General features: G+C 44.1%; 1 protein-coding gene across 7 annotated transcripts in view; it reads right to left on the reverse strand.

The window, feature by feature from the left end:
- PHC1 (polyhomeotic homolog 1) overlaps positions 1–26941 on the reverse strand; it is a 69585-nt gene that overhangs the window by 25057 nt on the left and 17587 nt on the right. For 5 of the 7 annotated variants that reach the window (XM_040361752.1, XM_040361756.1, XM_040361755.1 and 2 more), the window contains exons 2-7: positions 21717–21844; positions 16761–16871; positions 13323–13400; positions 13049–13201; positions 7713–7868; positions 310–634 (exon numbers count right to left, since the gene is read on the reverse strand). In XM_040361752.1, coding sequence (XP_040217686.1) covers positions 310–634; positions 7713–7868; positions 13049–13201; positions 13323–13400; positions 16761–16871; positions 21717–21830 — 937 coding nt within the window. In that variant the 5' untranslated portion in view covers positions 21831–21844. The remainder of the gene's footprint in view (positions 1–309; positions 635–7712; positions 7869–13048; positions 13202–13322; positions 13401–16760; positions 16872–21716; positions 21845–26941) is intronic. The other 2 variants (XM_040361757.1, XM_040361753.1) reach the window with 1 other exon arrangement.

Genomic DNA, 26941 nt, shown 5'->3' on the forward strand with positions numbered 1-26941 from the left:
GGGGTGGCTGTGAAGACTAGGAAGAGACAGCCAGCTCCCTAATGGCTTCAGATGAGAAAAAGTTGGCACAGGACCCAGAGATGGGGTGGCGGCACTAGATTTGCTGGGTGCAGAAGTATATTTTTGTGGACATGGTGAGATGGGGAAATATTGTAAAGGGAACAATGAAGTTCCTCTTGAAGTTTACTTACAGAAAGTCTATTAAGCTCCATGTATGGCCCATAATAACCTTCAACAGTTTACAAATAAACACCAGGCAACAATATTTACAGCAGTAAATACTAAAGAGTAGAGATTAGTCAAACTCACAAGAGCTGATCAGTGTCTGATTGGGTGCTGGAGTTGCGGCTCTGGTCAAGTTGATACCAACGTTCTGCTGTACCCCTTCCCCTTCTGTTTTTCTACCCTCTGCCTCTGTCTGACTTCCTTGGCTCACAGTGCCCCCTGTTTGACACAAAGGACTCTTCATAGTCTGTGGTACAGGGGAGGAAGGCAGTTGTTGGGGTGCTGAGGAAGAGGGTGCTAGATGAGTAGCTGGTTTGGTTGTATGCGGAGCAGCATGAGCAATGGTAGATCCCGCAACAGTGGAGGTGGGCTGAGCGGTTTGCTGACTTCGGACAGCCAAGTTCTGAACCTGCATTACAGAAAGACAACAACAATGTCAACAGTCGGCATTTAAAAAAATAAAAATAAACAACATTTATAGCCACATAGGGGACTTCTATATAACCTGACAGCCGAGAACTGGTCATTAGAGCAATTCCACCAAGAAATGTAAATGCAGAGTGTGATCTCGGAAATACTGAGCTCAAGACCACCTTCTAAAATTTAAATAATCCCAGACAAATGCATACAAAAGTTACCTTTAGTGAAAATGGAGAAAAGCTTGGTTACCACCTATAAGCCTCCCATCACATTACAGGACCAAAAAGGGGGGTGCCAAGCTTGATGTTCACCATGTGCTTAGTTTACACTGGCCAGGATTGTGACAAATTTAATAGATAAGTTCTGGACAAACGTTGAGAAACCAATATGCGTCCTGTGCCATAACACAGCTAATGATCAACACGAGCAGGCCACATGTGACACAACACCACTCAATAATTTAACCTTTGGAGCAAAGAAAGAAAACATTATGGGTTCTGTCTTTATGCCAGGGGTGCCAAACTCAATTTCATCGTGGGCCACATCAGCATTATGGCTGATTGTATCTGCAGTGCTAGATGCCCAAGAGCACCTCACCCCCTTACACCAGATGTCAAGAGCCTCCCAACCATCAGAAGTCCTCCCACCATCCCTTACATAACAGTGCATCCCCCACCCTATTTAATGTTTCTGCCAGAAAGAAGCTGAGGGCAGAGCTGGGAAGCAGAAAGTGTAGGGTCTAGAGGAGGACCAGAGGAGGGCTGGAGTCTGCTGAATGCAGAGACTAAAAGAGGCCGAGATGAGGGGGCGCTGTGACTGCACAGAAAGACACAGGATCTGTAGTTCTGTCCTCCCCTCTGCTGCTGACTGCTGTAACAGGGTGGGGTTCCGCAGTTGCAGGAGAGGTGCCAGGGCCACGTGAAATGGCCTGGTGGGCTGGATTCGGCCCATGGGTCTTGTGTTTGACACATGTGCTTTATGTAGTCAGGAATGGCGCTGGAAAGTGTATCTAAAGCCAAAACCTAGAGCAGGGAAGGTCCAGAACCTTCATGAGGTCTTGATTGCTACCCTAGGCTTCACCTCACTTTCTGTCCCGGTGACAACAGACAGAATTCAAAATGTGACTGGGGTTCTATCTTTCCCTTACTCTACACAATGGAAAGGAAAAAAAAGGAAAGGGGCTATTTCTGTTTTTGTTGCGGTTTTTCTATACTTCCTATATGGTAAGCAGGATAGGAAGTGAGGGGAAATCTCTCCGACCTCTGGGTAGTAGTAGAAATATAAGTGGGTTCCAACCCTTTTCCATCCATGACTGATACATACACTTTCAGTAAAATCAAACTTATCTTACATTTCAAGTTCCTCATAAGACAGTTACTGTCTCCTAAAGAATAAACATTTAAAACATGGACAAATTAACGTAGGCATACAGAGGCCGAGAATCAATTCCTAAAGGCACGGCCCCTGTACTATGACTGGTAACTAAATGATGTGACAACAGAGTTTCACAATATATTTAGCTCTGATGGGGATGAAGGTCTGAACATGTGTAGTACACCTACAATGGTTTTGCAAAAGGCAAATAAATATTTACAAAGAGACTACAGAGGACGTCACTTTAAGCGATGTTATTTCAGTAGAATAATGCAATTCCATTGGAAGCTACTCCAATGCTCATGTGATTTTGTATGCAAACAGCTGAGCAAAACACAATCAAATATTTGAGATCTCAGTATCTTATAGAAAAATAATTTCTAGAAAAGGAATCGACTTATTACCCTCAACCCTCTGATAGCACTGCAGTTTTATTACCCCCACGTACACTATAAAAGCATAGTGACAAATAGTTTTTGTAAATATGCCTGTGGGTTAGCTCAGGTCACACAATGAATCCGAAAACATTTAACATTGTGGAAATACAGAGAAACAATGAAACACAGTGACTACCATACTCAAAAAGCCATCTTTGACGAGCTGTGGGCCAATATAACATATTATTAAAACATATACACTCACAGCCACTTTATTAGGTACACCTGTTCAATTGCTTGATAACAAAAATTGCAAATCAGCCAATCAAATTGCTGCAGAATCGCATGTGATTTAAACAGGAATGTGGTGCGATTCATGTTCAAATTGCATTCGGTTCCCGCACTGCATCCAGTGTGAACTGGGCCCTAAAAAATTAGTCTACCTAAAAATATTTTTGCCAGATGTTGGAGAGTTTAACCATTTGGCAGTTTCTTTTACCTCTTGGGTCCCCTGATGAGAACGTTTCTGTGCTCGAGTTCACAGGTCAGCATGCCATCTGTGGCCATTACAAAGAAGTCCATGCTTTCCCTGCTTAAGGTGAGGAACAAAGTCAGAACCATTACACAAGGATTTCCTCCCTTAAGTTCCTTGGCAGTTGACTAATGCCTGGCACCCACGATGAGATGATCAGATGCACTGTCATGATCGGCTCTCAAAAGCTCTGTACCAACGATCTGATTATCGTACGATAGCTTTGAAAGCATTTTTTCGTACGATTTTCTGATCGTGTGTACGGAGCTTAAAGCGGAGGTCCGCCTAAAATAAATAAATAATATATATTAAAAGCCAGCAGCTACAAATACAGCAGCTGCTGACTTTTAATAAATGGACACTTACCTGTCCAGGGTGCCCGTGATGTCGGCAGCCGAAGCAGCTGTCCCCGCCGCCATCCTTGGTGAGGGAATCAGGAAGTGAAGCGTTGTGGCTTCACTTCCCGGTTCCCTACTCGTCCTTAAGGGGCGCGGGAGTCTATTCCCGGAAGTGGATGCAAATACCTGTATTATACAGGTATCTGCAACCCCCTCCCCCTGAAAGGTGCCAAATGTCACACCGGAGGGGGGGGGGGGGTTCCCGAAAAGCGGAGGTTCACTTTTTGTGTGGACCTCCGCTTTAAGATCTTTAAGATTTTCCAACTCCATCTGTTAAAGTGTATGTTAACCCCCAAAAATGTAATAAAATGGATCCTGCTCCTTTAAAGCATGTTGTGAAGGATGCTTCAGTTTAAATTCTCCCTGCTTGGTTAATGCTGTGCTAGAAGGTGATTTCAGGTGTGACTCACTCTGCTAACAGGCTGTTGAAATGTTAATTGATCTAGTGTGTTGTGTGAAGAAGCCCTGTGGTTACTGTTTACTGTGATTAAAAGGGGCTCAGGTTAATTACTCCGATTGCTTCATTGTGGTAATTATCTCTTCTATATGCGGGGCCAAGCTGTCTAGATAATGTATTCTGTTACACCTAGTAATTAACTCCACTGATGTCATTATCTAAAGAAAATGTGTTTTCAGAGTCGGCTCAGAAATGTCTGCCCATGATCTGTATGGAAGCCCCAGTGTGAGGGGGGGGGCGGAGATTTGTCATTGTAACAGTTTTGGAAATTACATATAAGCTGTGTGTTATACCATTAAAGTCTGTCTGGTTCCAGCATTCAGCCTTGGCTCATGTGTGGATGATTCTGTGATGTTCTGTTATGGGAAGAAGGGACTGTTTGACGGGGATATCATACCAATACCGTCACAATTGGTTGGCAGCAGAGGGATTTTCCCTTCTATTCCCCTTTACACCCGGATTCCAAGCAGACACTGGAAGTTCGTGGAAGGATTGCTAGCAACAAAACCAAGCGGGTCATCATAGCAGAATTAATGGAGATAGACCAGGAGGACGGGATTGCAGCAACGCCAGCAGTACAAGAGATGGAGACACCAGTGATTCAGGAGGAGGAATCGCCAGCCAACAAAGTAATGAGAGAGAAGCTAGCATGGTTTGGTCCGAACCCAACGGCGGATGTGGTGCCGAGAGTGATGGACCTGTTAGTAAACGCAGAGCTACAGAAGGATAAACAAATAAGAGACGCAGAACTACAGTTAAAACTGGCAGAAGTCCAACAAGCAGCCGCACATTCTCCAAACAGTGAGTACAGCACAGCAGACACAAGGAAGATTCCGTTTAGCGCTTTTAAAGCTTTTGATGAAAAAGACTGTGAAATTGATAACTACATGGCAGATTTTGAGCGACAATGTAACCTGCACCGAATAGCTAGAGGAGAGTGGGTTGCAATATTGTCAGGCAAAGCTTCTGATGCTTTCCGGACCGTGCCAGATCAAGATATCCATAGCTACGCCCGGGTTAAAGAAGTGCTCCTGGCTCGTTATGCAGTAACCCCAGAGTCCCACTGACAGAAGTTCAGGGATTCACGCAAAACCACGAAAGACTCTTACGCGGAATGGGCATGCCAGTTATCACTGTCGGCCTCTAACTGGGTTAACAGCAGCCAGGCCACCACCGCAGAAGACATTTTGCAACTAATGCTCCTGGAGCAATTTTACAATCACATCCAGACGGACGGCAAAGACTGGGTGAGAGATCGCAGGCCCATGACTCTACCAGAGGCCGCTAAGTTGGTGGATGAATATGCGGATACTCGCAAGACGAACCAGGTCACACCACAGGTACAACCTCCACGACCAACGGCGCCCTCACACCCACCAGCCGCTAGATACCAACCTCCTAACAGACCGGTGACATCTAGCCCTCGCTATCCACGCCAGGAGGACAATGAACAACGCTGCTTCCGATGCAAACAGCTGGGTCACTTAAAGCAGAATTGCCCCCTGAATGACAACACCAGGTCAAAATTGGTCTCAACCTGGGTACCGCCCACCAGCAGCAGCCCATTGTGTAGACTCGGCTTGGGATCCCCAGGAGCTGGGTCGGGAAGAACCATTGGGCACCCCTTACGAAGCCCTCATGGTACAATCTGTTATTACGGACAACAGGGAACACCATTGTCAGCTGGTCATGGGCGACAGCCATGAGCCGGAGGGGCCCTGGAGGGAGCTGGGCAGAAAGAGGCACCGCCGGCCACCCTCCAAGAAGAAGAGGTCCTGGAAGCCGTATAACAAGCTGACCTGGGAGGAGAAGAAGCGACTGGAGAGGGAGTCGCAGCGGGCGTCCCAGATGCGGGCCGAGATGTTCGCCAAGGGCCCACCGGTGGCCCCTTACACCACCACCCAGTTCCTGATGATGAAGGACCACGTGGAGAGCCTGCAGGACATGAGCAAGCAGGAGCTGATCCGTGAGTACATGGAGCTGGAGGAGTGCATAAGCCGCATGGAGGAGGAGAACAACCACCTGAGGTCACAGCAGGCTGACCCCCCCAGGCTCCATGAACTGGAGATGGAGCTGGAGAAGCTCAAAGAGGAGAACCGGCGGCTGCGGAGGGAGCAGAGGGTGGCTGACCCTATGGGGCACTGATTCCCCCCCCCCCCCCCCGAACTCTGAGCACCAGTGCTACAGCATTTCAACAAATATAACTTTTTCTTTTTTTTATGAATCTCCTGTGATTGTCACTTCAGAGCCATAACCTGCCCCCTCCCATAGCGGGACACCTAGACGGCGGCGCACAGACCCATTCGCCGTCTTCACACTGACTTCTGGTGACTCTGCAGATCGCACAAAGACTTGGGGACTGACCGGCGTGTGATCTGACGACCCGGTGGCATACCCGAGTCTGAAGCAGTTGCCAAGGGAGGTCAGTCACGCCAAACAGAGTTAACCTCGGACTAAAAGCTCTGAACCCGCCAACCCTACTGGACCAGGGAAGGTCCAACCGGGTTGCCGGAGCAGGGAGAAAAAGGGGGGCCATTGTGAAGGATGCTTCAGTTTAAATTCTCCCTGCTTGGTTAATGCTGTGTTAGAAGGTGATTTCAGGTGTGACTCACTCTGCTAACAGGCTGTTGAAATGTTAATTGATCTAGTGTGTTGTGTGAAGAAGCCCTGTGGTTACTGTTTACTGTGATTAAAAGGGGCTCAGGTTAATTACTCTGATTGCTTCATTGTGGTAATTATCTCTTCTATATGCGGGGCCAAGCTGTCTAGATAATGTATTCTGTTACACCTAGTAATTAACTCCACTGATGTCATTATCTAAAGAAAATGTGTTTTCAGAGTCGGCTCAGAAATGTCTGCCCATGATCTGTATGGAAGCCCCAGTGTGAGGGGGGGCGGAGATTTGTCATTGTAACAGTTTTGGAAATTACATATAAGCTGTGTGTTATACCATTAAAGTCTGTCTGGTTCCAGCATTCAGCCTTGGCTCATGTGTGGATGATTCTGTGATGTTCTGTTATGGGAAGAAGGGACTGTTTGACAGGGATATCATACCAATACTGTCACACATGTTATATTACACAGTGGCCATCTAACACATAAAACACCTGGCTGATCCTGCCAGTTTCTCCCCCTACCCTCTGTAAACTGATCACAGTGTATTATGGCTGCTGAGCCCTGACACTGTGGCCAGTTTGCGTACCTCCACCATCCGCAACCCTGTGGTCTCTCCTCTCTGCTCCTGGGTCCTCCTCCTTGCATGTCAGCTACTGTGTTAGTGTCTGCCCCCTGCTACAACTCCCTGTGTGTGTGTTGTATAAAAAAGTTGTATATACCTTATCTGTGAGCGCTGATCGGCGGTCACGTTGACATGCCACATTTCTCCTCCCCCTCCAGGCTTTTTTTTTTTTTTTTATACAACACACACACAGGGACATATCGTTATAAGGCAGAGCGGATTATATAAAAGTACATGTTGTGGGTTAACAAAACCCTTAGGTTGGACTGAGAACAGTCAGGTCTGCAAACACATTTTGGGGATGTAATAGAATTTTAAAGAGATATCGAGACAATGGAGTTGATTTACTAAAAGTGAAGAGTCCAAAATCTGGTATAGCTGTGCATTGTAGCCAAATCAGCTTCTAACTTCAGCTTGTTCAAGTAAGCTTTGACAAAAAAAAAAAAAAATGGAAGCCGTTTTTATGCAGAGCTGCACCAGATTTTTCACTCTCCAGTTTTAGTAAATAAACTCCATTGCTTCTAATAGTGTGCATTTTTACGCTATTCATGAAATCATGAGAAGGGATACACTTAAAACAAAAACTGACCAACCATTTGTATATGACTGAAAAAAAACAGGCCGTTGTTCATTTCTAGTTACCTTTATTTCTTTATAATCAATACAAAGTAAAAAAAAAAAAAAGACTTACCTGGTCTGAGTCATGCATGCCTTGGTTTTGGGGCTGTGTCACTTCCTGTTGTACAGTAGCCACTGAGCCATTGGGCATTAGAATCAGCTGAGAGTTCAGAGGGACTCCACGGCCAAGAGAACGATTTACTTGTAAAAGGTTTCCCAGCTGAGGCTGCTGCTTAGAGATGATGACAATTAGAATAGTAAATAGTAATAGTAAAGTGGTTGTAAACCCATCCAAAAAAAATTAAACTTGCAAGAGAAAGGCATAATGAGCTAGTATGCATTGCATACTAGCTCATTATCAAAAACGTACCTTAGATCAAAGCTGGTGCAGCTTCCCCCAGACACCGCTGTTGCAGGCGACATGTCTCTGGAATGTTACTTCCAGATTTGCGGGCTCCGGCGCTAACTGGCCAGAGCTGCGATGATGTCACCCCCACACATGCGTGCAGGAGCCACCGGTAGCGGCACATCAGCTGAAGCAACGGCACAAATTAGCCGTTTCTTCAGTAAGCATGTGCCGATGACTATGGAAATACAGTGGGGGGTCGAAAGTTTGGGCACCCCAGGTAAAAAATTGTATTAATGTGCATAACGAAGCCAAGGAAAGATGGAAAAATCTCCAAAAGGCATCAAATTACAGATTAGACATTCTTATAATATAGCAAAAAAAGTTAGATTTTATTTCCATCATTTACACTTTCAAAATTACAGAAAACAAAAAAATTGCGTCTGCAAAAGTTTGGGCACCCTGCAGAATTTATAGCATGCACTGCCCCCTTTGCAAAGCTGAGACCTGCCAGTGTCATGGATTGTTCTCAATCATCATCTGGGAAGACCAGGTGATGTTAATCTCAAAGGTTTTAAATGCCCAGACTCATCTGACCTTGCCCCAACAATCAATACCATGGGTTCTTCTAAGCAGTTGTCTAGAAAACTGAAACTGAAAATAGTTGACGCTCACAAAGCTGGAGAAGGCTATAAGAAGATAGCAAAGCGTTTTCAGATGTCAATATCCTCTGTTCGGAATGTAATTAAGAAATGGCAGTCATCAGGAACAGTGGAAGTTAAAGCAAGGTCTGGAAGATCAAAAAAAATATCAGACAGAACAGCTCGCAGGATTGTGAGAAAAGCAATTCAAAACCCATGTTTGACTGCACGATCCCTCCAGAAAGATCTGGCAGACACTGGAGTTGTGGTACACTATTCCACTATAAAGAGATACAGTTGTGTTCAAAATTATTCAACCCCCCAATGCTGTAAAGGGTTTTAGGGAATTTAGTGTACGTTTGTAATTGTATTCAGAATGAAATCCTACAAGGACTTCTTAAAGAACCATATGCAACTAAAATGACATCAATTGGTTTTGTAATACAGTAGTAAATGTTTATTTTGTGAATTCTTCATTTACACAATTATTCAACCCCTTAAAGACTACCACTCTGAAGAACAGAGGTTCATTGAAGTGTATTCAATCAGGTATTGAAAACGCCTGCGGATGTCAGGGAGCAGCAATAAAGCCTAATAAGCATTAATTAGGCAGCTTTAAAATGACTGTGATACTCAGCTCCTTCTAGACATTTACTGGTGTGGTTACAAACATGGTGAAGTCAAGAGAATGGTCCAGGAAGACAAGAGAAGAGGTGACTACTCTTCACAGGAAGGGCAATGGCTATAAGAAGATTGCAAAGATGTTAAACATACAAAAAGACACCATAGGAAGCATCATTCGCAAATTCAAGGCTAAGGGCACTGTTGAAACGCTACCTGGTTGTGGCAGAAAGAAGATGCTGACTTCGACTGCTGAGCGCTACCTGAAGCGTAGAGTGGAGAAAAGTCCCCGTGTGACTGCTGAGGAACTGAGAAAAGATTTGTCAGATGTGGGTACTGAAGTTTCTGCTCAGACAATACGGCGCACACTGCGTAATGAAGGCCTCCATGCCAGAACTCCCAGGCGCACCCCCTTGCTGTCTCCAAAGAATAAGAAGAGTCGACTGCAGTATGCCAAAAGTCATGTGGACAAACCACACAAGTTTTGGGATTGTGTTCTGTGGACTGATGAAACTGTTTGGGCCCATGGATCAACGCTATGTTTGGAGGAGGAAGAACAAGGCCTATGATGAAAAGAACACCTTGCCTACTGTGAAGCATGGCAGGGGTTCAATCATGCTTTGGGGCTGTTTTGCTTCTGCAGATACAGGGAAGCTTCAGCGTGTGCAAGGTACCATGAATTCTCTTCAGTACCAGGAGATATTGGATGACAATGTGATGCAGTCTGTCACAAACCTGAGGCTTGGGAGACGTTGGACCTTTCAACAGGACAATGATGCCAAGCATACCTCCAAGTCCACTAGAGCATGGTTGCAGATTAAAGGCTGGAACATTTTGGAGTGGCCATCGCAGTCACCAGACTTAAATCCGATTGAGAACCTCTGGTGGGACTTAAAGAAAGCAGTTGCAGTGCGCAAGCCTAAGAATGTGACTGAACTGGAGGCTTTTGCCCATGACGAATGGGCGAAGATACCCGTAGATCGCTGCAAGACACTTGTGTCAAGCTATGCTTCACGTTTAAAAGCTGTTATAACTGTAAAAGGATGTTGTACTAAGTACTAAGATTGAATGTCACTTGGGGGTTGAATAAAACTGATAATGATGTGAGCACAGAAAAGACATTTGTGGTTATTTCATTATAAATGTTATGTTATATTTGTCTGACCTACACGTGCCTCTTTGATTTAATTGTAAGCAGGATGACTGAATGATCAAAATCAATGTCAAACTGGCCAAAACAATCAATTTCAGTGGGGGTTGAATAATTTTGAACACAACTGTACTTGTACAAATATGGTCTTCATGGAAGAGTCATCAGAAGAAAACCTCTTCTACGTCCTCACCACAAAAATCAGCGTTTGAACTTTGCAGATGAACATATAGACAAGCCTGATGCATTTTGGAAACAAGTTCTGTGGACCGATGAGGTTAAAATAGAACTTTTTGGCCGGAATGAGCAAAGGTACGTTTGGAGAAGAAAGGGCACAGAATTTAATGAAAAGAACCTCTGTCCAACTGTTAAGCATGGGGGTGGATCAATCATGCTTTGGGGTTGTATTGCAGCCAGTGGCACAGGGAACATTTCACGAGTAGAAGGAAAAATGGATTCAATAAAATTTCAGCAAATTTTGGATGGTAACTTGATGCCATCTGTGAAAAAGCTGAAGTTAAAGAGAGGGTGGCTTCTACAAATGGATAATGATCCTAAACACGCCTCAAAATCCACAGGGGATTACATCAATAGGCGTAAACTGAAGGTTTTGCCATGGCCTTCACAATCTCCTGACCTCAACATAATTGAAAATCTATGGATAGACCTTAAAAGAGCAGTGATTGACAGACAGCCCAGAAATCTCAAAGAACTGGAAGACTTTTGTAAGGAAGAATGGGCAAAGATTCCTCAAACAAGAATTGAAAGACTCTTGGCTGGCTACAAAAAGCGTTTACAAGCTGTGATACTTGCCAAAGGGGGCAGTACAAGATATTAACTCTGCAGGGTGCCCAAACTTTTGCAGACGCCATTTTTTTGTTTTCTGTCATTTTGAAAGTGTAAATGATGGAAATAACATCTAACTTTTTTTGACATATTATAAGAATGTCTAATCTGTAATTTGATGCCTTTGAGATTTTTCCCATCTTTCCTTGGCTTCATTATGCACATTAATACAAAGTTTTACCTGGGGTGCCCAAACTTTCGATCCCCACTGTAGTATGTAATTGTAATCTGTAGGGAAATAAAAACATTAAAAAAAATACAAGTAAAAAACAGATATGCGTTTAAATGTCCCTTGCCTCTGAAGACCGTTCCGCGTTCGGATTGCACTCCAGAGGCTACTGGCAGGCAGTGAGGAAGCGATGCAACACCTCCTCGCCACCTGTTTTAATCCCAGTTTTGCTGGCAAACACATTGCAACCGCATGCATTACACGCAGTTGCAGGGTGTTTGCCGTGCTTCCCTATTGACTTAAACATGTAGGTTCAGAAGGCGGCATAACTACAAGTCAGGTCAACTTTGTTGTGGGCACACTCTGTCTGCTGCCTATTGCAGGTGTGGTTGGCAGGCTGCAGAAATGCAGCTTAACTGCACATTTGCTGACCCCCAACTGCAAGTGTAAACAAGGCCCAAAGTCTTGTTCACGCAGATCATTTTACATTGAGGCCATGTAGGGATGCAGGCCGCCCGATTGAGGTTAACTGGGACAGAGCAGCTGCATGGCAATTGACAGGTGTTCTGTGATGCCTTGAAATACAGCAACTGCATCAGGACAGCCAATCCTCCCAACCCGATATCCATGAAGATGCATGTCCTTAAACTCGCATTCTGTCTGTGTTTGGGGCCATGCACTTACACCCACACGAATGTCAGATCTGTCCTTGATCTCACCAAATGCCAATTGACATGAATAGAACTGCCTGCACAGGATTGCACAGAATACTGTGCATCCCCATGCGGGTAAAAACGGCCCTTCATGGGTATACGCTTTAGCACACCCCATTGAATGAGGCCTTAGTAGGAATTTAGCAGGGATTTTGTAAGTTATGCTGTGTTTATTTGTGCAAATAAGGATTTTAGTGTTTTTTTGTTAATAGCGATTTGTTAAACATTTGCACAAATATCGCAGGCCTTAAAAATCAGTAGCACCTTTGTTTTATTCTATTGGTCATGTGCTTTTAGAAAATGTGTGTCTTCTACAAACTCTAAAAAGCTGGGAAAAATTGAAACCTTCAGATTTTTTGAGAAAATTGTTGATTTATATTTTTGCATACATTTGATATTAGCCATTTTTCAAAAGGGCTCAATTTAAAATTTTACAAATATTTGTTATTTATTAACTAAATACAGGTTAAGCTTCTACATTTAGAAAGAATTTTGTAAAAATCTGGATGTGTTTGTATCGGCTAATAATGATTTTAGTGTATTTTTAGCAACATTATTGTTTTGATAAACATTTGCGCAAATATCTTGGTGCCTTAAAAATAAGCGTTTTATTCTACTCGTCATGTGCTTTCAGAAAATATATGGTTTGGGGAGGGTCTTTTACAAACTGTGAAAGCTGCAAGTGAAAAATTAAAACCTCTCGATTTTTTACAGTTTTCAATTCCTTCCGATTTTCACCATTTTGCAAAATGGCGCAATTTAAAGTGTACTAATATTTGTTACTTATTAACTCAATACAGGTCAGGCTTTTATATTTAGTAAGAGCTTAGCATACATTTAGTAGAATTTGCTCAGTCCTCAAGTTAGGACTTACTGGGTACATTTTAGAATAAAGTTTTATATAAATCACACATTTCACTCACCCGTAGGTACATTTGTGTCTGGGACTGGCTGAGGGGTGGGGAGCCGGCATTGCTGAGCAGAACTGACTGGGTAAGTGTTGTTGCACTGGGGGCAGTGACATTCTGAGCACGACTCAGGAGCTGGGCCGATGAGCTGGTTGATAAAGTTGCCTGCTGAAAAAGACAAAGCAATAATGCAAAAGAAACTGTCAAAAAAAATACAGTTTGTAAATATAGCAGGCAATAAAAATTAATTAGTACTGAAAATATTGCCCATTTAATGTCTACCACTTACTGATCCTTGCGTGGTGCTGGTCTGCTGATTGGAACCAGTGTTAGGAGAAGCAGCCTGGCGAGTGGCTGCAATGGTAGCCTGCAATGTCAAAACACAAAAAGTTATCCGAGATCAACAATAAAGCATTTTGCATCTGAATGCACAGGTACAGCTGTGCTCAAAGGTTTGCATACCCTTGGAGAATTGGTAATATACAGTATGTACCATTTTTAAAGAAAACATTAGGGAGCAAGCAAGACACATTTCTTTTACTTCTTATGGGATTCATATTCAACTGCAGGTTATAACAGAATGAAGTGATTCATAAACCAAAACATGGCAACAAGTAACAACAACGGAACAACCCTTGTTCAAAAGTCTGCATACCCATTGTTCTTAAAGCGGAGTTCCACCCAAAAGTGGAACTTCCACTCATCTGAGACACTCAGTGGTCTCTATCAGATCACCCACCAACCTCTGTTGATTGACCAAGCTACCTAATAACATCTAGTGGTCAATTAGCTAACCACAGTTTACCTACTAACCTCTATTAATGACCTAAATGAGTACCATAAATTGATTCATACTTGGTATTAATAATCAACAGTACTATTGATGGGCCACATTGATCTACCATTAATGGATTAAAGGACAAGGCACATAAAAATGGTATCAATAAGGATAGTAGGTAAACAAATTAGGTAATTGACTAGATGGAAATAAGTAAAAAGGTGCAGAGCAGTAGATAAAGTCCATATACTGATAAATGACAGTGGGAAGATGATGAAACACCCCATGAGGTAGACAGTCTTCAATTGATGATATCAAGGTAACAGTCCCTCCACCATAAAAAGGGATCACTCTTACCAGGTGTGATGGACCACGGAATGAACAAATGGTCAACAAAAGCGCTTAATCCGACAGATGGGGTGACGACGATGATTCAGTCCAACAGGATGACAGACCGACTTAGGCTGGATTCATACCAATGCAGTTTTAATGCTGTTTGCATTTTGCAGATTTGCACTACAGTCCATTTAACATGGTTTCCTATGGAACACATTCTGTAGTGCAAATCTGCAAAATGCACTAAAAATGCATAGGTGTGAGGGCTCCTGGAAGATGCTCCTCGACCTGCTGCAGCTTGCATAGGGAAGAGCCAGGCCGTTGCTTCTCCTCCCAGGCTGGTTGGTAGGTATCATCATTTGAAGACTGTCTACCTCACGGGGGGTTTCATCATCGTCCCACTGTCATTTATCAGTATTTGGACTTTATCTACTGCGCTGCACCTTTTTACTTATTTATATCTGCATTTTGGTGTCCAGCTTGCAGTTTTCTCTCCTCTTATTTTACTTGTGTGCACTGATTGAACGATGAAGCACTGGCTGGGAGCTATGTGATGTTTGAAGGAAAACTCTTGAACCACACTCAAAAGTCTTCCTGGAAACAGTCAAAATAGTAGAAGAACTGTGCAAAATGTAAAGCTTTATATTATGAACTATGCTTATTAGTTAAAGCGAAGGTCAACTCGCCCCATGAAAAGTTATAAGTCAGCAGCTACAGATACTGCAACTGCTGACTTTTAATATATGGACACTTACCTGTCCAGGGAGCCCACGATGTCGGCACCCCAGCTGATCTTCGGATCGGCTTTTGGGTGCAGCCGCCACCATTGCCTGGGAACCCGGTTTCACAGCCGGTTCCCTACTGCGCATGCGTGAAGCGTGCTGCACTTTCTAACTGGCCCGGTGGCGGAGGAGGGGGGCCAAGCTTTGTGGCGCGCCATCTCCGGAAGTGGGGAAGGGGTCTCGTTCCCCCCTGAAAGGTGCCAAATGTGGCATCGGAAAACAGGGGTGGGGGAGGAGACAAATAAGCGGAAGCTCCACTTTTGGGTGGAACACCCCTTTAATTGCACTTTATAATATGAACTGAATTTATATATACAAACTGTGTTCACAATTAGGCAAATTGTATTTTTGTGGATTAAAAGGAATTGTAAGGGCGAAAGGTTTAACTTAATGCATTCTATGCACTAAGATAAAAAGCCTTTTGTGTGCAGCAGCCACCCCCAGCACCATCTCTGTCCAGTAATGTCCACGAGGCCGTCCCCGACTCTCCCTCCCGATCGACAGCCGTGGGAGCCAAAGTCTTTGACAGGTATCCTTTCCCACTTCCGGGAGTCTGGGCCGCGGCCTGTGATGTCAGCGTGGGGATCCCTCCTCCTCCCCTGGCCACCGGGCCAGTAGGAGAGAAGCCTCGCACATGTGCAGTAGGGTTCCAGGCGTGAAGCCGAAAGGCTACACTGCCAGACAACCTTACTCGAAATGGCAGCGGCGGCAGCGGCGGCAGCACCCGACAGCGGATGGAAACATCAGCTGCGGGTGCCGACATTGTTGGACTCCAGGACAGGTAAGTGTCCATTTATTAAAAGCCAGCAGCTGCAGGAACACCGCTTTAATGGATTTCTTCTAAATCATCAGTCGATTTATTTACTGTATTTTGTCATCACATAAAGGTAAATGCTGTATATATTTTATTCTAGATTAAGGCGATTTACATTATAGCTATAGTTAGAGGAGAAAATAGGATTTCATGGTGAGCACAAAATCCCATCCTTGGAGTTCACTGAGGGACCCAGGAAGCCTTTCACCTTCAAGTGTAAAAAAAAAAAAAAAAAGAGAAGGATGTAGGCCAGTTCAGGATAAACCCTCCTATTACCAATATGCCTCAGATTTTGTAGCAAAGAAGTACCAAGAGCATGATCATAAACACTGAAGGGGTTGGGACCTGTGTCCCTCATTGGACGCCAAGAAAAGTATTTTAGGGAGAGTAAAAAAACTCTATATTGACAACATTGTTGCAGGGGGGTCAAGTAAAGGAATATGTTCTCTTATGTAATACGATCATGCTTAACTATGCACCATTGTTGTGAAGAGAATTTGACACAATTATAAACCGGCTGCCAGCTAATATTTTTGTCAAGCTTAAAAGGATAAACTTACCTTTTAACAAAAAATAATAAAAACTCACATTTTGTTTTTGCAGTTAACAATGCAGGTCTCCAACAGCCTGTCAGTGTAAGCCATCTTCCCATACATCATACATACACAGACAGGAAGAATAAATGATCATCCGCAGAACTCAACAGCACCATGGTAGTTCACTGAGAACTACAAGCCAACAGCCGCAAAGGATATTGGTACTTGTAGTTCATTCACTCACAGGATCTGTGAATTGTGGCAGAGAGTATGGGGAGAGGATCCCCGGTTTGATGCTACAAGAAGGGGGAGAATTGGGGGGAGAGGGGTCTGATGCTGAATATGTTACACCCTAAATATGGGTGTAACATGTCCAGAAAGATGAACTTAACATTTACGACATCAGCTGCAAACACAGGGTAGAAAACCATTAAATTATTAGCATGAAACAAGATTAATAAATTATTCTAATCCACTTTACCTGCTGAACGGCCGCAAGACTATGCAGCTGTGCATTACTTAGCTGCTGTTGCAACATCAACTGGTGGAAATACTGGGCTGCATTTGGTTGTCTGTGTAAAGCCTGGAGAGCCTGCAGAGAAAGTTATACAGTACATAAAAGATTACATGACACACACAGGCCTTGACCTCAATAGATTATCTACACTGACATTAGAGCTCAGGGCGGGATGCTGCAATATGATCTGGTTAATTTGTAATAAGGGTGCTGGATTAGAAATCACTATACAAACAACAAAAATTATCACAAAACCATCTACATTGTGTTCTAAAAATCAAACTTCATTAGAAATCACTCATATATTGTACCTTTGTGGGCTCTGGCGTGACAATGTTAGTTTTAAAGAAATCTGTCACTTATCAGTCAATTGAATGGCCTGTAATCAAAAGGCTGGTATACGTTTCAGGGCAGTGTGTATTTGCACAGCCTAAAGCAGAATTAAACCTATTGATTTAACCACTTAAGGACCGTCTCCTGCACATTTACGTCAGCAGAATGGCACGGCTGGGCACAAGCACGTACCTGTACGTCCCCTTTAAGTGCCCAGTCGTGTGTCGCACACGTTCGCGACCCGGCCTGAAGCTTCGTGACCACGGCTGCGGGACTCGTTTGCCGCCGGAGTCCCGCAATCGGTCACAGGAGCTGAAGAACGGGGAGAGGTGTGTGTAAACACACCTTCCCCGTTCTTTACAGTGGCAATGTCACTGATCGTCTGTTCCCTGATATAGGGAAAGGCGATCAGTGACGTCACACGTCCAGCCCCGCCCCCCCTACAGTTAGAAACATATATGAGGTCACACATAATCCCTAGTGGTTAACTCCTAAACCGCAATTGTCATTTTCACAGTAAACAATGCATTTTTATTGCAATTTTTGCTGTGAAAAGGACAAAGGCCCCAAAAATGTGTCAAAATTGTCCGATGTGTCCGCCATAATGCCGCAGTCGCGAGAAAAAAAAACGCTGATCGCCGCCATTAGTAGTAAAGAAAAAAAAATTTATAAAAATGCCATAAAACTATCCCCTATTTTGTAAATGCTACAAATTTTGCGCAAACCAATCGTTAAACGCTTATTGCGTTTTTTTTTTTACCAAAAATATGTACAAGAATACGTATCGGCCTAAACTGAGAAAAAAAATCTAATTTTATATCTTTTTGGGGAATATTTATTACAGCAAAAAGTAAAAAAAAAATATTGATTTTTATTTCAAAAAATTTTCGCTCTATTTTTGTTGATAGCGCAAAAAAAAAAAAAAAACGCAGAGGTGATCAAATACCACCAAAAGAAAGCTCTATTTGTGGGAAAAAAAGGACGTCAATTTTGTTTTGGAGCCACATCGCACGACCGCGCAATTGTCAGTTAAAGCGACGCAGTGCAGAATCGCAAAAACTGGCCAGGTCCTTTACCTGCGTAATGGTCCGGGTCTTAAGTGGTTAACAGACTTCTCAAAGCACTTACATTCAAGGCATGCCATGAATGATAACTGTCACAGTTGCTTGTGCTCTCATCTAAACTGTAAAATGGCTGGTGTCATAACTGATCACATATTTGCAGCACCATAGCACTTGCAGATTAAACAGATGTAAAGATGGCAGCTTCCTTGGCTGTAAGGCTCCGTTCACATGTTGGCGTTCCGAATCTATGCGATTCTGCCTGTGATTCAAAATAGAGGCGAAAGACAGGGTGCCTGTACGATCCCCGTCACTTCTAATGGCACCCCGATCGCGGTTCAATTTTGCAGTGATTCGTCAAGCAACAATCACTGTAAAAATCACACAAACTGAATCGCAGGGTGCCTGTCGCCCAAAAGAAGTTCTTGTACTTCTTTAGGGTAACAGACGGCCTGCGAGTCTGTTTGCGCAATTTTACCTCAATTGCCACCCGACAAATCGCACCACGATCGGGGTGCCATTGGAAGTGATGGGGGTGGCACGGGCGTCCCGCAATTTGTCGCCATTTCGAATCACGGGATTCGGAAAGCCAGGATGTGAATGGAGCCTTAAAGGACAGTAGGGTTTAGCTCTGCTTTAACTCACATTGCACACAGGAACAGAAAAACAGAACTGGTTGTCCAGCACAAATTACCAGCCTAGGCTATGAAAAGCCATGACCGATTCCTTTTAAGCTGCCCATGGAAGACGTTTTTAGAGGGCCGTTTACAGAAGATGCAAAATATAGACTTTTTATTTTCACTGTACTTGCACTATAAGGACTTGCAAGTTGTTTGTTGAGTTTGACGCGTTTAACATGCGCATTAAAAACACTCCCCATATGTCCTATGCACATTCAGTGCGTGTGACACCCAGATGCCTATTTTTTTGCCGCTGTGAACATGCCAGCGCGTTTATTATGCGTTACCATTAAAAGTTAAATGGAAGGAGATGAGATGATTCAACTCCTTCCAAACTCCACATGAAGCTTCATTTTTGAAGTGCAGCGCTGTGAAGCAAATGCTTCATATTTTGATAATGTGAAAAGTACGGTGTGCTGCTCACATTATCAATTGCAGACTGCTTTACTAGAAGTTTAAGGAACGCGCCTCATACTCCTGCTTTTAGTGCAATGTGAACAGGGCCTAAAAGCGCAAATATTTTTTTGCCAAATAAGTTGCAGTCAAATTCTGGCCATACACATAGATTTTAATAGGTGAATTCTTTGTACATTAGATGAATGGATGTAAGCTGTTCAAAAATGTCACTTGCTTTTAACATTCAGTTTTAAAACAAAATGTAATTTTTTAATGAAACCCACACACTGGGGGTTATTTATGAAAGGCAAATCCACTTTGCACTACAAGTGCACTTGGAAGTGCAGTCGCTGAAAATCTGAGAGGTTTTATCTCAAATGAGGGGGAAGCTCTGCCGATTTTATCATCCAATCATGTGCAAGCTAAAATGCTGTTTTTTATAGTTCCTTGCACGCCCCCCTCAGATCTACAGCGGCTGCACTTTTAAGTGCACTTGTAGTGCAAAGTGGATTTGCCTTTCGTAAATAACCCCCAGTGTCCGAAAATTCATCTGAGCTTGATTGAGAAAAGTTTTATATTCTACGCCTTCAAATTTTCCCCTCTCTGTGGTTGTAAACGAATGTCGATTCGACCCCAAAATTGAATGAACGATTTTTAAAACGAAAATTTTCAAATGAAAATCTTCACATGTATAGTCAGTGAAAGTGCGCTTTAAAAATTTTTTTTTTTTTTTTACTACAACAAAAGCAAAAAGGTTCGTTCCCAAGATTCCCTTCGTTGAAAACAATAAACTACTCCAGTTTAAAGTGGTTGTAAACCCACTTTTTCACTTTTACCTACAGGTAAGCCTTTATTATAGGCTTACCTGTAGGTATAAAGAATATCTCCTAAACCTGTACGGTTTAGGAGATATTCCCCTCGCAATGCGGGCGGCGCATGCACAGGGGGGAATCCACGGCGAAAGGACCGTCATCCGCCAGACCCTGCCGATTTTAAATCTCCCGCGCGCACGCGCGGGAGTGACGTCATCGCCGATCCAGCCAATCACAGCGCTGGAGCAGCGATACCCGGAAGACACCGCCGGAGCAAGATGACATCTTGCTCGGCGTGGACCAGGTAAGTGGTGTTCACCTCGTTCCGAGGTAAGTATTTCATAATCGGCTAGTATGCGGTGCATACTAGCCGATTATGCCTTTTACCTTGCAGGTTCATAAAAAAAAAAAAAAAGTTTATGCGGTTTACAAACGCTTTAAAGCGGAGCTCCACCCTAAAGCGGAACTCCTGCTGATCGGAACCCTCCCCCCCTCACATTTGACACCGTTCAGGGGGGAGGGGGGTGCAGATACCTGTCTAAAGACAGGTATTTGCACCCACTTCCGGCCACACAGTCTCGGGCAGACTGCGGGCATGACGTCACCTCCCGTCCCCCACCTTGTGTTCTGGGAACACTCGGCCCCCAGTACACAGCGGGAGCCAATCGGCAGGCGTAGCACGACTCGCGCATGCGCCGTAGGGAACCGGGCAGTGAATCCGGAGCACTTCACTTCCTGGTTCCCTCACCGTGGATGGTGGGGGGGGGGCAGCAGAGTGACGAGCGATTGCTCGTCCTCTGCTGCGGACGGCACTGGACTCCAGGACAGGTAGGTGTCCTAATATTAAAAGTCAGCAGCTGCAGTATTTGTAGCTGCTGGCTTTTAATATTTTTTTTTCCGCTTTAAAGCTGAGCAGCGGGCAGATATAAATCAATCTAGTTATGTATTTATTATGTGTTTTTAAAGCTCAACTGAACCCTTTTGATGTATCACCGTAATCCCGTCAAGCTGCAAGTACAGAAACACATCTGCTGTTCTTAAGGTCAGACCGCGGCTCTCACACAAAGCAGAACACTCAAATTAGCATCACTGGTCAGGGAGAGGAAACAAAAGCACAGTCATTTGTATGAACTGGTGAAGGCTATTTACAGAAAATTTGTTTGTGGAGTCATGCTCACTGTGGGGAAGGTCCCCATTATACAGTAAATCGGCAAAATGATTGGAAGGGATATTAAAAAAGAGAAGGTATTCTTTATAAACAGGTTTCTTAGGGTGAAACCTGAAAACGGCAATTCTCTGTTGTCACATTCCAGCAGTCCCGGCCAGAACAAATACTGAAAAGATCATCAATACATGACAAATGACTGCTCTAAAAATGTTTTCAGTAGTTTTATATTACCCTTATATGCAGTGATGTACCAAAGAACAGAAGAATCTCTCTCTATTAAGGTGTCCGATTTATACAATGAGTAATTTGCCAGAATGCCCGATGATAACCTTTGCAAAACGTCAACGTTTTAAATGAATAAATGGGTAACATTCAGAACTAGAGAGACCTATGCAATAATCCTAAAAAGTAAAACGTCAACAAGTTTAACGACATAATGACATGTTCAGCTTTGTAGATAAATGGCATACCTGCACAGCCTGGCGCTCATACAGGGACATCTGAGAAATCTGTGGGCGGGAGCTGGCACCAGGGGCAGTGCCCCCATTGGTGGAGGTGGAATTCTGTTCACTCTCTGTCTCCATGTTGGTGCCAAGAGCTGCAATTTAAAAAAGCACTTCATTAAATTAACGTAATATTTTTGAAAATTAGACATTATCCTGTATAATTTGCTTACACATTTTATGACTTGTACACACACACCATCTAATTTTTGTGGTACCAGCTAGAGCTGCACGATTCTGGCTAGAATGAGAATTACAATTTTTTTTGCTTAGAAGATAGCTCACGATTCTCGTGGCGCAACATTCTCTTTTATATTAAAAGAAAAAAAAATGGGCTAACTTTACCGTTTCCTTTTTTATTATTATTTATTTATTTATTCATTAAAGTGAATTTTTTTTCCCAAAAAATGCATTTGAAAGACCGCTGGGAAAATACAGTGCGACATAAAATATTGCAGATATTGCCATTTTATTCCCTAGGGTCTCTGCTAAAAAATATATATATATAATGTTTGGGGGTTTCAAGTAATTTTCTAGCAAAAAATATTGATTTTAACTTAAGAAACAAGTGTCAGAAAAAGATTTGGACTTTAAGTGGTTAAACTTCCTGAATTTACACACAGACTTGCTCCAAGTAGGAAATTAGTTACAATGTTTCATGTTATTACAAACCTGGCAGACTGCCCAGATTTTTTCTTTACACAAAGAAGTTTATCCCTTTGATCCAAGAAGGAAGCATTAGTTACAATGGGGTGGATTCAGTAAGCAATTGCGTCTGCGTATCCATAGATACGCAGCGTAATTGCTTAGTTGCGCCGGCGTATCGACTTTTCTGTATTCAGAAAGCTCGATACGCTGACTGCAGCCTAAGATATGACTGGCATAAGGCTCTTATGCCGTCGTATCGTAGGCTGCATTCTTACGATGGCCGCTAGGTGGCGTTCCCGTAGTGGTCAGCGTAGAGTATGCAAATTGCATACTCACGCCGATTCACAACCGTACGCGCGCCTGGCGTTTGCATATTACGTGGTTTGCATTCGTCGGTTTCTGCGTAAGGCTGCTCTTGCTATTAGCAGGAGCAGCCAATGCCAAGTATACCCGTCGTTCCCACGTCGCGATGTTTGAAAATTACGTCGTTTGCGTAAATGATTTGTGAATGGCGCTGGATGCCATTTACGTTCACGTTAAAGCAAATGACGTCCTTGCGACGTCATTTGCCGCAATGCACGTCGGGAAAGTTTCCCGACGGAGCATGCGCACTACGTTCTATGCGCGGGAACGCGCCTAATTTAAATGATCCACGCCCCCTACGGGATCATTTAAATTATGCGCGCTTACGCCGGCCAGTTTTACGGAGCGCCCCCGCAAATTATGGAGCTACTGCTTCGTGAATGAAGCGTAGCGCACATAATTCACGGAGGCGTAGTGTAAAAACGGTACGCTGCGCCTCCGTAAGAGGGCGCAAATGTACCTGAATCTAGGCCAATGTTTCCTGTTGGAACTTGGCAGACTGCCCGATATTTTCTTTACACACACACACACACACACAGATTATCCCTTTGTCAGGGGGGTTGAATCAAGATCACAATTTAACCAATAATTGTGAAGCTCTAGTACCAGCTACACTTTCCTTCTATAAATAAGGCCCTTTTTACATGGGCAAACCGATTGGTTTTTAGGCGGATGCAATCAGACCACCCATTGCCCTCTATGGAGCAACGGATGTCAATGGACATGTGTCCATTGACACCCACCACCATCCAATCCGATCCTGTCTGCTAAAAATAGATGGATGGGGGGGGCGTTTTCATCCAACTACTCAAGGGAAGCAGACTGTGTCCGTGTCTGCTCTGCATAGCACAGTGGACACTGACCTGTCATCCGCCTGCTTAGCAGGGATCAGTGGACAGATTACCAGTTGAGCTGGCGGATCCGCTGGTAAAGTGCCCCTGTCAGAAAGGGGCCTAAATGACAAAATCCTAGAGCCTGCCAACCCTTAAAAAAACAAACCTAAAACACAGTCCTTATCAGGATAACATACCGATGTAAAAACACAGGATGGGGATCAATCCTCACTAGTTTACACCCAGGCACATTCCCCCAGGATGCTTTAAAGAACTTGCTGATCCCTAAAGAGCACCACAGCAGTTTATAACATTCACTTTTAAAAAATCTCTTTTCAATTGGGTAAATATGAATTATAGGGGCTATGCTATATCACTCAGGCTCCTAATGTGCTAAAATTAGACCTGAAGCAGGGAGATCAGATTACACAGACTGCTGCATCAGTTAAAAAGGAGGAAACCCATCATAATTTAACCCAGAAGATTTGTGAAATGCTGTAAATTCAGGGCTTTATGTTCTCGCCCCTCTAAGACAGGGGTCGGCAAGCAGCACTCAAAGCCTCTTGTCGGCACTCGACTCCCTCCCCACCAAGACAGGGGTAGGCAAGCAGCACTCAAAGCCTCTTGTCGGCACTCGACTCCCTCCCCACCAAGACAGGGGTAGGCAAGCAGCACTCAAAGCCTCTTGTCGGCACTCGACTCCCTCCCCACCAAGACAGGGGTAGGCAAGCAGCACTCAAAGCCTCTTGTCGGCACCTGACTCCCTCCCCACCAAGACAGGGGTAGGCAAGCAGCACTCAAAGCCTCTTGTCGGCACTCGACTCCCTCCCCACCAAGACAGGGGTCGGCAAGCAGCACTCAAAGCCTCTTGTCGGCACCTGACTCCCTCCCCATCAAGACAGGGGTAGGCAAGCAGCACTCAAAGCCTCTTGTCGGCACCTGACTCCCTCCCCACCAAGACAGGGGTAGGCAAGCAGCACTCAAAGCCTCTTGTCGGCACCTGACTCCCTCCCCACCAAGACAGGGGTAGGCAAGCAGCACTGAAAGCCTCTTGTCGGCGCTCGACTCCCTCCCCATCAGCAGAGCAGTGCAGGGAAGTGTCAGAGAGACACTAATGCATTCCAGTTTCAGAATTCCCCACACCGCACTCAGGGGGAGACACTGCGCCCACACACATTGTAAATGATGGGAAACATTGTTTGCTTCTCAAACTTCTCAAGCTGCAGTTCTGCTAGGGGGGGGGCGGGGAGTGATCCCTGTTTCCAGGAGGAGAAGGACTGTCATTGGCCACTGCTAAACCCAATCACAAGTCCTACTAGCCCCGTCCACCATCTGGAGGAAGATGAGTCGCTTGGTTGCCCCTACCAATCTCAGAAAAAAGGGATTTTACTGTTCTGGACAGACTGAGAAAACCACAACCATCTCACCTGACACGGGTAGTGGATTGGTGTACAGTGCAGGAGGAAAAGCCATGGATACAGTTGGAACAAACTACAACTGCTATACCTTTGGAAGGAATAGTATGGCTCTCAGAAGTGGAGATACCACAGGAGGTGAAGAGACACCCTACTGTGGGGGTCACGATCCAGACGATAAAAAAAATATTTAAGAAAACAAAGATGTCGACACAAGTCCTATGATCCCAATTCTGGGGACTCCAAGCTTTGAGCCGGGTCTGACAGATCAGGGTTTTAAAGAATTAAGGCGGCAGGGAATTAGTAGGATAATACACTTTTCTAGAGAAAACCTGGTAATGACTAGGGAGGAGATTGAAAGAGAGTTCTCGGAAGTTCTTGATCCTTTCAGGCGAATGCAGCTCAATGTCTTCTTACAGTCACTTACGCAACGCACTCCATCTGGGTTTGAACAGATATGTTTAAAGAGAGAGCCACTTAGACATTCACTCTCAGTTGATAGATTTAGAAGCCCCTCAAGAACTGGCTTTTTTACAAGCATGGGAGAGAGACTTGGGTATTACCGTCACGGAGATACAGAAAAAGAAGATATTGTTATTTGCACACAAAGCATCAATGGCAACTAAGTACCAGGAAGGAGGGTATAAAATTCTAACCAGGTGGTATAGAACTCCGGCAGTATTGAATCGGATATTCCCACAAGTATCCAATCAATGCTGGCGCTGTCAGAATGCAGAGGGTACTATACTTCACATATTTTGGGAATATCCCAGACTGAAGGAATTTTGGAAAATGGTGTCTGAAACGGTCAAAGAAATTACAGATGTGTCTCTTGGAGAAAACCCATCAGCCTTTTTGCCGCACGATATCCCCTTATCTAATGAAAAATATAAAAATTCTCTTGTAAGGCACTTACTCACGGCAGCGAAAGCCTGCATCCCGATCCTTTGGAAAAGTGCGATAGCCCCAACTAAAATACAATGGATGGGGAGAATAGCGGAGATTCAGCAAATGGAAAATCTAACCATGATACTGAGAGAGCAAGAAGAAAAATATCGAGAGGTTTGGGCACCATATATTAAATATAGGGAACAAAATTTGTAGGTGGATATGTGGGGGGTTGGGGAGGCGGGAGAGAGCTTAATATTTAATTTTTCATTCTTATTTTATTTTAATTAATATTTTTTTTTTGTTTTGTTTTGTTTGTTTAATCAATCTATTCATATTTGGCGGGGAGGATTACTGGGGTAACACCCTAGTTAAAGCGGGGGTTCACCCGTACATAACAATTTTTCCCCTTAGATGGATGCTCGTTTTGTCTAGGGGAATCGGCTAGTTGTTTTAAAATATGAGCTGTACTTACGGTTTTCGAGATGCATCCTCTCCGTCGCTTCCGGGTATGGGTCTTCGGGAGCGGGCGTTCCTTCTTGATTGACAGTCTTCCAAGAGGCTTCCGACGGTCGCATCCATCGCTTTTACGATTTTCCGAAAGAAGCCGAACGTCGGTGCGCAGGCGCAGTATAGAGCCGCACCGACGTTCGGCTTTTCAGCTACTAGTGACGCGATGGATCCGACCGTCGGAAGCCTCTCGGAAGACTGTCAATCAAGAAGGAACGCCCGCTCCCGAAGACCCATACCCGGAAGCGACGGAGAAGATGCATCTCGAAAACGGTAAGTGCGGCTCATATTTTAAAACAACTAGCCGATTCCCCTAGACAAAACAAGCATCCATCTAAGGGGAAAAGAGAAAAAAAAAATCATTGGGTGAACTCCCGCTTTAAGGAAAATATACTGCATTGGTGTTAAGGAACAATAACAGAGTTGTATTAGAACTAGGAGAAAAAAAGAGAGACACTAATGCATTCCAGTTTCAGAATTCCCCGCACCGCACTGAGGGGGAGACACTGCGCCCACACACATTGTAAATGATGGG

This window comes from Rana temporaria, chromosome 8 (assembly GCF_905171775.1).
Source record: "Rana temporaria chromosome 8, aRanTem1.1, whole genome shotgun sequence".
NCBI classification, from domain to species: Eukaryota; Metazoa; Chordata; class Amphibia; order Anura; family Ranidae; genus Rana; species Rana temporaria.